This window comes from Triticum dicoccoides, chromosome 1A, assembly GCF_002162155.2.
Source record: "Triticum dicoccoides isolate Atlit2015 ecotype Zavitan chromosome 1A, WEW_v2.0, whole genome shotgun sequence".
Classification (NCBI taxonomy): Eukaryota; Viridiplantae; Streptophyta; class Magnoliopsida; order Poales; family Poaceae; genus Triticum; species Triticum dicoccoides.
In genome coordinates, this window is record NC_041380.1 from 40,469,845 (window position 1) to 40,484,164 (window position 14,320).

A 14,320-nucleotide genomic window follows, 5' to 3' on the forward strand; every position below is an offset into this window, starting at 1 on the left:
AAAAACCAGTAGCTACCATTACTAATTATTAACATGAAATAGCTTCTTGTTGCCTATGCATGGTCACTACGGGCAAGTGCCAACTAAGGGTAATACCGTATACCCCTGTACCATACAGAGATAGAGATATGATCATAGAAAAATATCCATATTGCTGAAATATATATATTACAGTAACTAATAGGCGGCCTAAACACCAATCTGATGAGTATAGATGCTGCCGCACAAATTAGTAAGTAGGAGTAATATTATTGCGTATATGCAGAGAAGGAAAAATCAAGTAAGCTAGACCACTACATGGTTTCATGACATCAAATTATCACCTGAAAGCTGGAACGATAAATGAACACTTCTACAAACCAAAGATGCACTATTCACTGAAACTAGCAGAGACAAGGTTGCAAACATTCTGACATGAATTGCAAAGGGATAAATTTGAGACAGAAGGCATGAAGGTCATCATCTTTTTTCACTAAAGCAAGTTATAGGATACAGTAGATAAATATAGTACTAGCTGCTTCCATCAGCAGCTTAAATTACAGGACCAAGCAACAAAACAGATTACCACAACCAACTAAGCATTACAGATCTAAACCAGCGCAATAGCACATATAAAATAAACTACTGACGAACCCCTTCAAGCGGCAAGTTCGGATTTGAAGCCTGAGCTTAGACACCACCTCCTCCACCACCAGGTATAATTCTGACTAGGCCACAAAACATTCCATCACTGAGTGAAGTAGATCCTTTCTTTGAGCGTCAGGCTAGAAACAAAACCAGCGACATAAAGTTGGGCTTTGAACACTAGGCAAGGCAATCTTCAAAATGGGGATCCACTACACTTTTTACATCCGCTGGAGGGCACGTCAAAAGGATCAGCCATTGACAAATCATGGGTGTTCCTGTTGTCTCTGAAATAAACATTATTGCCGCATCTCAGTTCAATCCGAGCATCTTGAGAAATTCTATCTTTGGTCCGCAGCAGCAGGTGTTGATTAGCAAACCAGTTATACTGCCGGTGGTAAGGCAATGTGATTTTCATTTTCTTTAGCACTTTCGCATTCAAAACAAAGAACTTGGCAAAGTCAATACACAAAGGGATGGTGCCATTATAATTCTTCAACAGTACTTCTTTGAGATGCAGCTCAAGGCATTCAATCGGTTCCGGTGGGTCATACTCCTGGGGGTTAATACAACTCATCCTTGACTGGAACTGGAAATGGAGAGAACAAATAATACAAAAGAAGTTACCAACAGGTTAGCAATACGATAACTGGCTAGATAACACAGCAACTCAAATTCTGATTTTGACATCTAAAGCAAGCAGCTATGTTAATGTACTCACAAAGACATGCAGCCTCTCCAAGCAGGGGAAGCACTTGAGGAAGTTAACCACTATATCCAGATTAGTGTAGTCAAGAACCAACACCCTCACGCTGTGCATTTTGGTTGTCAAGTCAATAGCAATCATATTCTGCAAAGACATAAAAAAACAAGTGCATTCATAAGAACAACAGCCTGCATATAGGAATGCTGAATGAGCAATGGATGAAGACTGCTGCTACCCGGAAAACTGTGGTTCCAAGCTGAAGTTCTGTTATGCCTGTAGAGAGTGCACCCAATATGTTCAGTTTAGGTGCCGAGATTACCCGTATGGTCCTTGGGCCAACCTGTGGAACAAGTGGTAGCAATCTCTCAAGGCACGGGGCATCCTCGATGACCAACTCTTGCAAAGGGACACTTTCTTTAAACCAGTTAGTGCAAAAGCCTACACTCTTAAGAGTTTGGGAGCTGATGCAGAGGCGACGAAAGACAGAATTTTTCTTTAGCTCAAGGCTCTCCAAGGCATAGCAGTCAGAGAGCATGCTCTGGAGAGCGTCCTCCGAGATGGCGACTCTATCCAGGGTGAGCTGCTTGAGGCACGGAAACTTGAGCGACAGCTTCACAATCCAGTCGGAGAAACGGCAGCCGCCAAACTTGGCCACACGGAGCGTGGGCGCTAAGCGGTAGACGGACAATGGCAGTAGGTAGAACGTATCCCTGACGTCAAACCAGTGTTTGGGGATGAGCTCAAACTCCTGTAGCTTGTCCAGGGCTTGGGAACTAAGCCAGCCTTTGATCTTGCCATGATACTTGCTACTAGAGAGGCAGAGCGAGAAGCGGCGTGCGGGGCCAGGATGCACAGAGAGGATCTTTGAAATCAAGTCGCCCAAATTGTGGTTGTTGCTGTTGAGTTCTTGGTCCACCACGAGGTTGAGAGGAGCGGAGTGCCATAGCGGACGCCATCGGCGAGAGATGACTTGCGTGCGGGCACCTTCCTTGGTGGGGAGAAGAGAGACGATACTGCAAAGAACGGCATCCGGGAGGCGGCCGATGTGATCGACACTCCCCGCATCATCGACGTCTCTGCTCCCTGGTGGATCTTGGTCCACGTCAATGATCGGGAACTTACATTTGTTGGATGCTTGCAATGGCACCGGCGTCGCCTCAACTGCAGTCACCGTCGCAGGCGCTGGCACCTTGTAATTTAACGCCACAGCAGCAGACTTACGCTTCTTGGAAGCTTGCGTCGCCACCGCCGAAGCGGCCGCCGGCCGCCCTGCATTCACCGCCAAAGGCGCTGCCTCCTCGGCATTTATTGGCCCTGCTGCCTGCCCAGCAGTCACCGCCACGGGCGCTGCCTCCTCGGCATCCAACACCGCATCCGCAAACCTACGCTTCTGGGAAGCTTGCATTTGCATAGCTGCCGCGGCAGCGGTCGCTGCCTGACCTGCAGTCTCCACCACAGGTGCTGCGACCTCGGCATTTATCGGCCCGTTGTCTGCCCTGCAGGCGCTGCCTCCTTGGCATCCAACGCCGCATCCGCAAACCTACGCTTCTGGGAAGCTTGCATAGCTGCCGCCGCAGCGGTCGCCGCCTGGCCTGCAGTCACCGCCACAGCAGCTGCCTCCTCGGCATCCAAGGCCGCAGCAGAGGCCTTCACGGCTGCCTCCTTGGCGTTTAAAGCCGCAGCAGAGGCCGCCGCAGCTGCCTCCTTGGCGTTTAAAGCCGCAGCCGAAGCCGCCGCAGCCGCGTCCTTGGCGGCATCCGTCGCCTCCTTTGCAGTCACCGCCGCCGCCGCCGCGTCCTTGGCAGCAGCCGCCGCTGCAACCGAAGCGGCCAAGGCCGCGTCCTTGGCAGCCGCCGCTGCAGCCGATGCGGCGGCCGCCGCCGCCTCCATGGCTGGCGAGGGAGACGACGGAGGGTTTGGTCTGGTTGGGGATTTCGGGTACGGGGAAAAATCGAGGGCCAGACCTGGAATCGAGCGCCAGCCGGGAATAGAGAGGATGGGAGGGGCGACCGGGACGCGGCGGTACTTGAGCTAGAGGTGGGGCGCCGGGACGACGGCGGTGGCCGGGAAGGGGAGGGGCGGCGGCGGCGCTCTGCCAGATGGTGAGGAAGAGGTTTTTTTTAGGGAAGTGAGGAAGTGAACGGACGAGGAGAAAGGGAAGAAAACAAAAGGAAAGAAATAAATAAAAAGGTTCACTCACTGATGAGTGGGTCCCACGCGGCAGCAGAATTTTTGGTTTGCAGCTCTAAGGAAAAAATTTGATGAATGGGTCTGAATATACACCGGGTCTTTTAAAATAAATCACACAGGGGAATTGTGTTTGTGTACATTTTTATTTTTCGGTGATCCAGTTTGGGCGTGCTTTCAATTTGGAAAACATTTAGAATCGGCCGTCCGGCGGAACGCGTACCTCGCGTGTACACATCCACATGTGCAGCTAGGCCTACCCACACTCCGCGCCTCCTTTTATCCTTAGAACTCTTCTAATGCAAAGATGCTTACATGAGGTGCTAAGTGCATTAAATAGCTTAGCAACTCAACCCCTCAATGCATAGGTGTTTAACTTACTGTTGCTAAGCTTACTTTATTTACCCCTCCCAATGCTCCACCTTGTACAGGTGCTAAGCCTTCCACATAGGCAAAAAATCTGATGTGGCAAGTTATTTAAGAGGAGAGAGATGAGTGTGGTGACCCCAGGAAGAACTAATGCTAAGCGCGTGAACCTAGGCAAAACATTTAAAGGAAGGAAGCCCACCAATACATGAAGAGCTTTAGTTGCTAAATTATTAAATGAAGCTTAGCAATCATAAGCTAAGCACCTATGCATTGGAGAGTATAGTTGCTAAGCTATTTAATGTGCTTAGCACCTCATCTAAGCATCCATGCATTGGCAGCAGCCTTAATGATTAGCACCTACACTCTTTCATGCATTGGTCAGTATCTTTCATTTAAGTGGTTTGCCTAGGTTCACGCGCTCGGCATTGGTTCTTCCTGGGGTTACCAAAGTGCTGCTCTCTCTTCTCTTTTAATTGCGATGCCATGTCATTTTCTCGCTTATGTGACATGCTTAGCACCTGTCCACGATGAAGCACTAGATAGGGTTTTATCTATTCAAGCGTCGGTTTCACAGCCATTCATTTACTTCGCCGCAGCTTTCACTCCTCATCTTCTACCTCACAACTAGCAGTAACTCCTCTCTTCCTCCACCTCCCTCTCACGCGTCGCGTAATGGGTTCAACCCGGCGAGCTCCGGTGATGAGAGACCAAACGGCAACTGGGAACGGAGGGCGGGGGCGGCCGCGCTACACCCACCAAGCGTAGAAGCTGGAACCCTTGTAGGTATATGATGGAACCGGCATCCATCGGCGCGGCCACCAGCGGAGCCAGGTGCTACAAGCGGCGACGAGCGGGACGTTCTTTGTTGTGACCGGCTATTTCGTTTGCTGGAACCATGGTGCGGGGACGCTAGAACCAGTGTACAAAGATGTTTACCGGCGCCTAGAAGCCGCCTTCCGATTTTGGGAACACATGATTTCTCCAAATTCACATGCCGCCTTTACATGCATATACATCATCAACAAGAATTAAAATGTTCCAAGATTTTAAAAGCCACAAATTGTACGGACAAAATCAGATCTCAAAACACTAATTCATTTCAATTTTTTATCACAAATTATGTGTCAGAACCTCGGCATTCATTTTTTAAACAGATTACCCGCCAACGTAGTACAAGTTTCAAAGTACATGAACCTAGTATCCAGGTTTCAAAACGACCGTGATTAAACCGTGAAGTAGGATATACATCCAGTTGGGAGCTACGGTCGAGCAGGGCCAGGCTCATCAGCAGAATCTTCACCAGGACTGATGTGATTTTCTACACCTTAGGAACACTAAAGGCAGCCGCCGACTTCGATTTTCCGAAATTATCAAAAGGAAGCAAATGAAATGGTTTAGTTAGAGATCAGCAAGCATTTCAACAGGAAAACAGTACTACAATGCCAAGTTTGAGAGATTGGAAGAATTAGTATCATCAACAGATAATGGATGGCCAAACTCCTACTTCTGCCACTTCTGCAGAAGAAACTTAGAAACATCCGTCCATGAGTCCATCTATTCTGGAACTGTCATCTATCGAAGGCAGTATGGACAGAGGTTGCAAAGTGGAGGGGTTGCGCTTCACTGGCCCCCCAACAAAGAGAACAGACGTCCACAACATCGACGACCTGCCAAATCATCTCTCACACGAACAAAGAGGGGAGGAAAGGAATAAAGAATCATGATCATGGCAACAACCTGGGAGCTCTGGAACGCGAGAAACAATTGTGTTTTTAGAGACAAGGAAGTGGATCCGTCGAATATCATCAGGGCGATCAGGGAAAATCACCCCCGTTCGGGGATCTAGGCACCTTGCTGGAGCCAAGGCCATCGAGCCCCCGTTCCGGGATCTAGGCACGAGATAAAACCTAGAGTCAGAGAGTTTTTTGGGGGAATGGAAAGCCACCCCCCATGAACATTCTTTTTTCACCTTATTTTGTTTTGTTGCTATGATAGCTCTGATCAAACTTTGTATTTCTATCACTCTTCTGCTAAATCAAATGAAGCCAGCTGAGCTGGATCTTTAAAAAAAAACAGATCATGGGAACGGGCAAATACAAATCAAAAAAATACTAGGGTTTACATGCTCAGTAGGGTACAGAGATTGGACAGTGCAAAATATGGGAACTGGCAAATGCAATACCACAATCTTCAACCAAACACTTCGCTCTAACTTAGCCAATTCAATTCATCATCCACTGCCACACTTCTACCATGTACAAACATGATGCAAATTTCACAAAACTCATAATAAGTAGCCAGTAATGTGTTCTGCTCTAAGGTTAAGCTGCTGCTGCGGTCAAAGAATTACATGAAAAAAGGCCACCATAATTCAAAGTTAAGCGGTTTTTGTCCGAGAGAACAGGTAAAGATCTCCCCATTCCGCGTGAGCTTCTCTCTGTTGTGGGCGTGGAGCAGCTAACTCATTAGTTCCATTGCCTCCCTGCAAGGATCAGTTGATCAGAACATGGAAATGAAGAACTCGATTCTACCGAAGATGGCAAACACCCAAAGCATGTAACTGCTGACAAATAACACTCAAGAAAATACAACGAGACGGATTTTATCTCTTATCAGCTGATCAGAATAATGAAAAGAACTGAATTCTACCATAGCAATCGACAAAACACAAGAAGGCAGAAGTATCTCTCACCAGAATAATTTCTCGACCTCCTTACTTTCAGGGTCCAGCTCTAATGCGCGAGAGAGAGACTGATAGGCACCGTTGTAATCCTAAGGAAAGGCAAGCGCATTTTTTGGAATCAAACAACAGATATGAAAGGAGCAACGTAATTTTCAGCCTGAGCTGTTCTACTGCACCTCCATAAACATAAAAGCTGCGCCTAGCCGATAGTGTGCCTTTGCCCATTTCGGGCAAAGCGCTATGCATTCATGTGCATCACCAAAAGCCCTTTCCCCATTACCCATGCGAAGCCAGCAAAGACTCCTGTTTGATAACAACTTCGCGTCGAAGTTATCCATCTTCAGAGCCTGCAGCACACAAAACAGTGAAAAATTGTTGGTGTTGCCACATTCCATGCTGCTCGGTTTAGACCAATAATTTGTCATTTGGTCTACAGGTACAAGGACCGAGGAGTTAAACTGTGATAAAAGATCAACTCGCACCTGAAATTCCTCACAGCAAAACGAACAGCGGAGATTAATGTGTCACTATTCTTATTTATTTATTTAAACTTAATTATCACAATTTTTGGCTACCACTAGCTCTAGGCATGAAAACTCTCTAGTCTACACTGTTAAGTTAACACTCCATACATGCAACGAGATGCTCTCACTAGTGACTAGTCTTTAACAGGTTCATGTGAGCATTACGATCGAGGTAACTGGTTAATTTTTAGACATTGCCAAGGTCAAGTGATACTAATTATAAATAAACTTAAATTCTAATGGAGGAACATGTTTCATGGCTGTACGCCTGTACCTACAGTTTACACAGGAATAAAAGGCCCGGGAATATACCTGTGTGTAGAACACTGATGCATTCAGATAATCCTGCTTCTTAAATGCTTCATCCCCTTGTTGTTTCAGGTCAGAAGCCCTCGTTTGGACAAAATTGTCATCCTGGGCAAACATAATAACTTGGTCAGGTATACGTACATATTAAGAGGTCTAATGTGTGTCAGGGAGAAACAGTGCTCTAGAAATGATGTCAAGGTTAAGTGAATGAACTCAAGAAACAGTTGCCGCTAACTTGTATATTCAGTGTGTAATGTTTACACTACATGTCCCATTACATATATAGAGCTGGTCTAACTAACTACCATGGAAGAAGGCAGGTAGCATGACCCGGTAGTGGATCCTAAGGAATAGGACTAGCTTAGAGACTGGGATTACAAATGATTACAGGTACCGATATAACGTGTATAATATACAGGTTAACAGTTTCAACCTCAAGGAAAAAAGACAAGGGACAGTTTTCATCAATGGGAGATTTGAAAATCCCAGTTGTCACTTTCTACAGACAGTTACTGAAGTAAGAGAGCTTTCTAAGAAAATTAATTGGTACACCTGTTAATGAATTAACATGCAAGCAAAATAAGTTATCCAATAAAGCATCATTCACATCAGATGAGTTTTCAGGAACGGATCTTAGACCGCAAAGCAGGCACATAAAAAACACCGGCGCATTGACTAGTTCTTGATCTATGAAGTTTTAGCTAAACATCGATGCCAACATTGCGTAGAGAGTTAACATGGGACAAAATTGTTGTGAGTGCAAAGAAAATTTGCTAGCGTGATATACCTCAAGCTGCTTGATTTCCATCTTCACATGACTAACGATACCGTCAACGCTCCAATTTGTCACAGTTGAAATTGGCAAGGTGGAAGGAAAGAGCATCTCAACGTCTTCCCGTGTACCATACTCAGCAGCCAATTCTATTGGCAATCTACCAAACTGTTGAGGAACAACGGAAGCTTTACAAAAATTAATATTCAACATTAAGAAATAAGCAAATGTTCATGACACAAACTTACAAAGAGATGGCATAAAGGAGAAGTGGTGAAACTGTAACAAGCTTTTTCAGAAAAGTTCACTTAGCACAGCCTTTTATTTTTATATTGCAGATAGCATCAAGTAGGTCTACTTGCATCATAACTCCTACAGTTACGGTCGTTGCATATCAGTATAAGACAAGTCGAAATAGTAGCACGCTTATGTAAGAAAGCTAACTTAGCACAGCCTTTTATTTTTATATTACATATAGCATCATGTAGGTGTACTCGCATAACTCGTATAGTTGTTGCATATCACTACAAAGCCAGGCAAGACACAAGAATATGTGACAAAATGAGCATTCTGACCTGGTCAAGAACATTTGGATTTGCACCAGCTTCCAACAAGCACTTGATAGCTTCAGTTAAGCCCTTCTCTGCAGCCGTTATCAAGGGATTATAACAAGGGCCAGCACCGCTCACATTAGCTCCACCCTATCAGATGCAAGAATGAAAAGCCAATCATTTTTTTAGTTGTGAATACAAAAATGACTAAATGGAACATCAGTTTATAGAAATCTACATTCCTACTGCAGTACAAAAAGAGGATACAATACCTGAATCAATAGCTTCGCACAAGACACATTAGATTTGTGTAACGCCATGTCTAAAGGTCCAAGAATACAAGTACCCTTGTTGGGCTGAAAAAAAATAGGTTCAATTTCATGCCAGAATATTACAATTCCAAGAGAAAGATTGAATTTGCAAAGCTGATCCGATACTTCTTTTCTAAGGGTGTAGCTTATAAAAGTTATATGTCACTTTGCTCCACTAGTAGAAAAGGGGGCAACGGTCCAGGCCGGGTCAGTCCATTAGTCCCGGTTTAGTCCAGAATCGGGACCAATGGGGGCATTGGACCCGGTTCGTGAGCCCAGGGGGCCGGCCGGGCCACGTTGGCCATTGGTCCCGGTTCATCTGGACCTTTTGGTCCCGGTTGGTGGGACGAACCGGGACCAGTGGGCCTCGCGCCTGGCCCACCACCATTGGTCCCGGTTGGTGACTTGAACCGGGACCAAAGGCTCCCCTTTAGTCCCGGTTCATGCCACCAACCGGGACCAATGAGGTGCCTATATATACCCCCTCGCGTAAGAGCAGAGCACACTGCTCTGTTTTTTTCTGGCCGAGGGGGAGAGGGCTTGGTGGTGCTCTAGCTCACCTCCTATGCATATAAGGTGTTCGATGGAATGCCCGAGCCACACTACTTAAGCTTTCTCCTCTCCAAGCTCGACCTCCAAGCTCCATTTTCCTCAATATTTGTCTAGGTTTAGCGGTCCGTCACGCCCCGTCCCCGTCTTCACCGCCGTCGATCACCCGCGCCGAGCTCATCTCCGGCACCATCGTGGTGAGCCTCTTGTTCTTATCTTCTTTCTGAAAGGAAAAATATTCTTACTTGTATGTTTACATAGATACTTGTATTATTTTCTTACTTTTATTATTGCATCTTATATAGTGCGATGGTTTTGGTATCCGCCCCCGTCGGCCCTCATCCTGTCTATGATTCGGATGTGGTATATATATTATCTTTATAACTATTGATTCATTTATTGTTTATGAAAATTATGCCGACCAACATGACATAGATTTTATTTATGTAGGATGTATGTGAATCGGAAATTCCAACCGACCCTATTGTTGGGAGGTTAAATTTAGTTGAAGAAGAAAACAATTTGTTGAAGGAAAAAATAAAAGAAATTGAAGAGGAGAAGATGATATTGGAGTTGCATGTTGCGGATGTCATCGATGATCACAAGATCAAGATGGATGCAATGCGCTTGAAGATTAGAAAGATTAGAAAATGTGCCATTCATACCGAGGCTTGGTATCATTATGCTGTTGGATCAATTGTTACCTTGGTTGCGATTATGATCGCATTTGTTTTTGCATTAAAATGTTTTACATAGTTTCAATGTATGGTTTAATTAATTAGATGCTCTGGAGAGCTATATGTTGTTAGATAAGAACTATGTATGTACTTTGGTTTTAATGTGATGATAAACTTCTATTAATTTGGACACTTAATTATATATAATGCACGCAGATGAACCGGCAATGGATGTACGGTGACAGACACACCTCCGAGTACATTAAGGGCGTGCATGAGTTTCTTGATGCGGCTGAGGCAAACAAGTAGAATGGTTTTATGTGTTGTCCATGCACTGAATGTGAGAATACGAGGTCTTACTCTAACCAGAAAATCCTTCACTCCCACCTGCTTTACAAGGGTTTCATGCCACACTATAATGTTTGGACGAGGCACGGAGAAATAGGGGTTATGATGGAAGACGACGAAGAAGAAGAGTACGATGACAGCTATGTGCCCCCTGAATACGGTGATGCTGCAACGGGGGGAGCTGGTGAAGATCAAGAGGAACCAGACGATGTGCCCAATGATGCTGCAACGGGTGAAGCTGCTGAAGATCAAGAGGAACCAACGATGTGCCCGATAATGATGATCTCCGCCGGGTCATTGTCGATGCAAGGACGCAATGCGAAAGTCAAAAGGAGAAGGTGAAGTTCGATCGCATGTTAGAGGATCACAAAAAGGGTTGTACCCCAATTGCGAAGATGGCAACACAAAGCTCGGTATCGTACTGGAATTGCTGAAGTGGAAGGCAGAGAATGTTGTGGCTGACAAAGGATTTGAGAAGCTACTGAAAATATTGAAGAAGAAGCTTCCAAAGGATAACGAATTGCCCAACAATACATACGCAGCAAAAAAGGTCGTATGCCCTCTAGGATTGGAGGTGGAGAAGATACATGCATGCCCTAATGACTGCATCCTCTACTGCGGTGCATACAAGGATCTGAACGCATGCCCGGTATGCGGTGCATTGCGGTATAAGATCAGGCGAGATGACCCTGGTGATGTTGACGGCGAGCCCCCCAAGAAGAGGGTTCCTGCGAAGGTGATGTGGTATGCTCCTATAATACCACGGTTGAAACGTCTGTTCACAAACGAAGAGCATGCCAAGTTGATGCGATGGCACAGTGAGGACCGGAAGAAAGACGGGAAGTTGAGAGCACCCGCTGACGGGTCGCAGTGGAGAAAAATTGAGAGAAAGTATTGGGATGAGTTTGCAAAGGACCCAAGGAATGTATGCTTTGCTTTAAGCGCGGATGGCATTAATACTTTCGGGGAGCAGAGCAGCAATCACAACACCTGGCCCGTGACTCTATGTATGTATAACCTTCCTCCTTGGATGTGCATGAAGCAGAAGTTCATTATGATGCCAGTTCTCATCCAAGGCCCTAAGCAACCCGGCAACGATATTGATGTGTATATAAGGCCATTAGTTGAAGAAATTTTACAGTTGTGGAATGGAAACGGTGTACGTACGTGGGATGAGCACAGACAGGAGGAATTTAACCTAAAGGCGTTGTTGTTCGTGACCATCAATGGTTGGCCCGCTCTCAGTAACCTTTTAGGATAGACAAACAAAGGATACCACGCATGCACGCACTGTTTAGATGACACTGAAAGTATATACCTGGACAAATGTAGGAAGAATGTGTACCTGGGCCATCGTCGATTTCTTCCGACCAACCATCAATGTCGAAAGAAAGGCAAGCATTTCAAAGGCGAGGCAGATCACCGGAAGAAGCCCGCCATGCGTACCGGTGATCACGTACTTGCTATGGTCAATGATTTACACGTAACCTTTGGAAAGGGTCCCGACGGACTAGCTGTTCCGAATGACGTTGAGGGACACGCACCCATGTGGAAGAAGAAATCTATATTTTGGGACCTACCCTACTGGAAAGACCTAGAGGTCCGCTCTTCAATCGACGTGATGCACATGACGAAGAACCTTTGCGTGAACCTACTAGGCTTCTTGGGCGTGTATGGGAAGACAAAAGATACACCTGAGGCACTGGAGAACCTGCAATGTTTGCACAAAAAATACGGCATGCCTCCGAAGCAGTATAAAGGTCCTGCCAGCTACGCTCTTACGAAAGAAGAGAAAGAAATCTTCTTTGAATGCCTGCTCAGTATGAAGGTCACGACTGGCTTCTCGTCGAATATAAAGGGAATAATAAATATGCTAGAGAAAAAGTTTCAGAACCTAAAGTCTCATGACTGCCACGTGATTATGACGCAACTGCTTCCGGTTGCATTGAGGGGGCTTCTACCGGAAAACGTCTGATTAGCCATTGTGAAGCTATGTGCATTTCTCAATGCAATCTCTCAGAAGGTGATCGATCCAGAAATCATACCAAGGCTAAGGAGTGATGTGGCGCAATGTTTTGTCAGTTTCGAGCTGGTGTTCCCACCATCCTTCTTCAATATCATGACGCACGTCCTAGTTCATCTAGTCGACGAGATTGTCATCCTGGGGCCCGTATTTCTACACAATATGTTCTCCTTTGAGAGGTTCATGGGAGTCCTAAAAAAATATGTCTGTAACCGCGCTAGGCCAGAAGGAAGCATCTCCATGGGCCATCAAACAGAGGATGTTATCGGGTTTTGTGTTGACTTCATTCCTGGCCTTAAGAAGATAGGTCTCCCTAAATCACGGTATGAGGGAAGACTGACTGGAAAAGGCACTCTTGGGAGTGACTCAATAATATGCAGGGACGGATATTCTTGGTCTCAAGCACACTACACAGTTCTACAAACTCTACCTTGGTGACACCATATGTCGATGAACACAAGAACAGTCTGCGCTCCAAACACCCGGAGCAGTGCGACGACTGGATTACATGTAAACACATCAGGACTTTCAGCAGTTGGTTGGAAACACGTCTCAGAGGTGACAACACTGTTTGTGATGAGATGTACTTGTTGTCCAGGGGACCATCTTTGACTGTATTGACTTACAAAGGATACGAGATAAATGGGAATACATTTTACACGATCGCCCAAGATTAAAAGAGCACCAACCAAAACAGCGGTGTCCGCTTTGATGCAGCAACCGAGAGCGGAAAGGACACATATTATGGTTACATAGTGGACATATGGGAACTTGACTATGGACATGATTTTAAGGTCCCTTTGTTTAAGTGCAAATGGGTCAATCTGTCAGGCGGCGGGGTACAGGTAGACCCACAGTACGGAATGACAACAGTGGATCTGAAAAATCTTGGGTACACTGACGAACCGTTCGTCCTAGCCAATGATGTGGCACAGGTTATCTATGTGAAGGACATGTCTACCAAACCGAGAAAAAGAAAAAGATAAGGAAGCGAATACATCATACGATGAGTCAAAGCGCCACATAGTTCTTTCAGGAAAAAAGGATATCCTGGGAGTGGAGGGCAAGACAGACATGTCTGAAGATTATAAAAAGTTTCATGAAATTCCTCCCTTCAATGTCAAGGCTGACCCAAGCATCCTGATAAACGATGAAGATTATCCATGGTTACGGCGCAATAAGCAAATGACACGAGCGAAGAAAAAGTGAAGACTTTCTCCCACAACTATTATGATGATACCATGCCAACTTTGTAACACACGAGTATGCTATGCCAACTTTTTCAGAGTTCATTTGAAAACTATGAATTTAGGTCGAATTTTCTCTATAGGTGCATCTATGTTCATTTTTTTAGTAAAGTTAATCACAAACTTGTGATTCACACAAATTTCAAAGAATTCAAGTTTTAACTATTCAAATTTGAAAACTAATGGCACTAACAGAAAGTTTATAATTTTTCTAAAACTAATAGCACTAACAGAAAGTTTATAATTTTGCTGACCTAAAAGCAAAAAGAATTAAAAAATAAAGCAAAAAACAAAAGAAAATAAATAATACAGATAACAACACAAAAAAACTGAAAACAATAAAAATAGCAACAATAAGTATTTTGTTGTAAGTAGAAACAAAATAAAATAAATAAAGCAACAAAGAAAACTAAAAAACTAAAAAAGTGTTTTCATATTTG

The 14,320-nt window shown here is 44.9% G+C and overlaps 1 protein-coding gene across 1 annotated transcript in view; it reads right to left on the bottom strand.

The window, feature by feature from the left end:
• Positions 1–221: 221 nt before the first annotated feature.
• LOC119361648 overlaps positions 222–14,320 on the bottom strand; it is a 43,310-nt gene continuing 29,211 nt past the window's right edge. Inside the window, exons 6-15 of the mRNA XM_037626786.1 lie at positions 8,998–9,081; positions 8,750–8,875; positions 8,190–8,342; positions 7,406–7,507; positions 6,746–6,916; positions 4,823–4,884; positions 3,914–3,977; positions 1,566–2,519; positions 1,346–1,474; positions 222–1,213 (exon numbers count right to left, since the gene is read on the bottom strand). Coding sequence (XP_037482683.1) covers positions 821–1,213; positions 1,346–1,474; positions 1,566–2,519; positions 3,914–3,977; positions 4,823–4,884; positions 6,746–6,916; positions 7,406–7,507; positions 8,190–8,342; positions 8,750–8,875; positions 8,998–9,081 — 2,238 coding nt within the window. The 3' untranslated portion in view covers positions 222–820. The remainder of the gene's footprint in view (positions 1,214–1,345; positions 1,475–1,565; positions 2,520–3,913; positions 3,978–4,822; positions 4,885–6,745; positions 6,917–7,405; positions 7,508–8,189; positions 8,343–8,749; positions 8,876–8,997; positions 9,082–14,320) is intronic.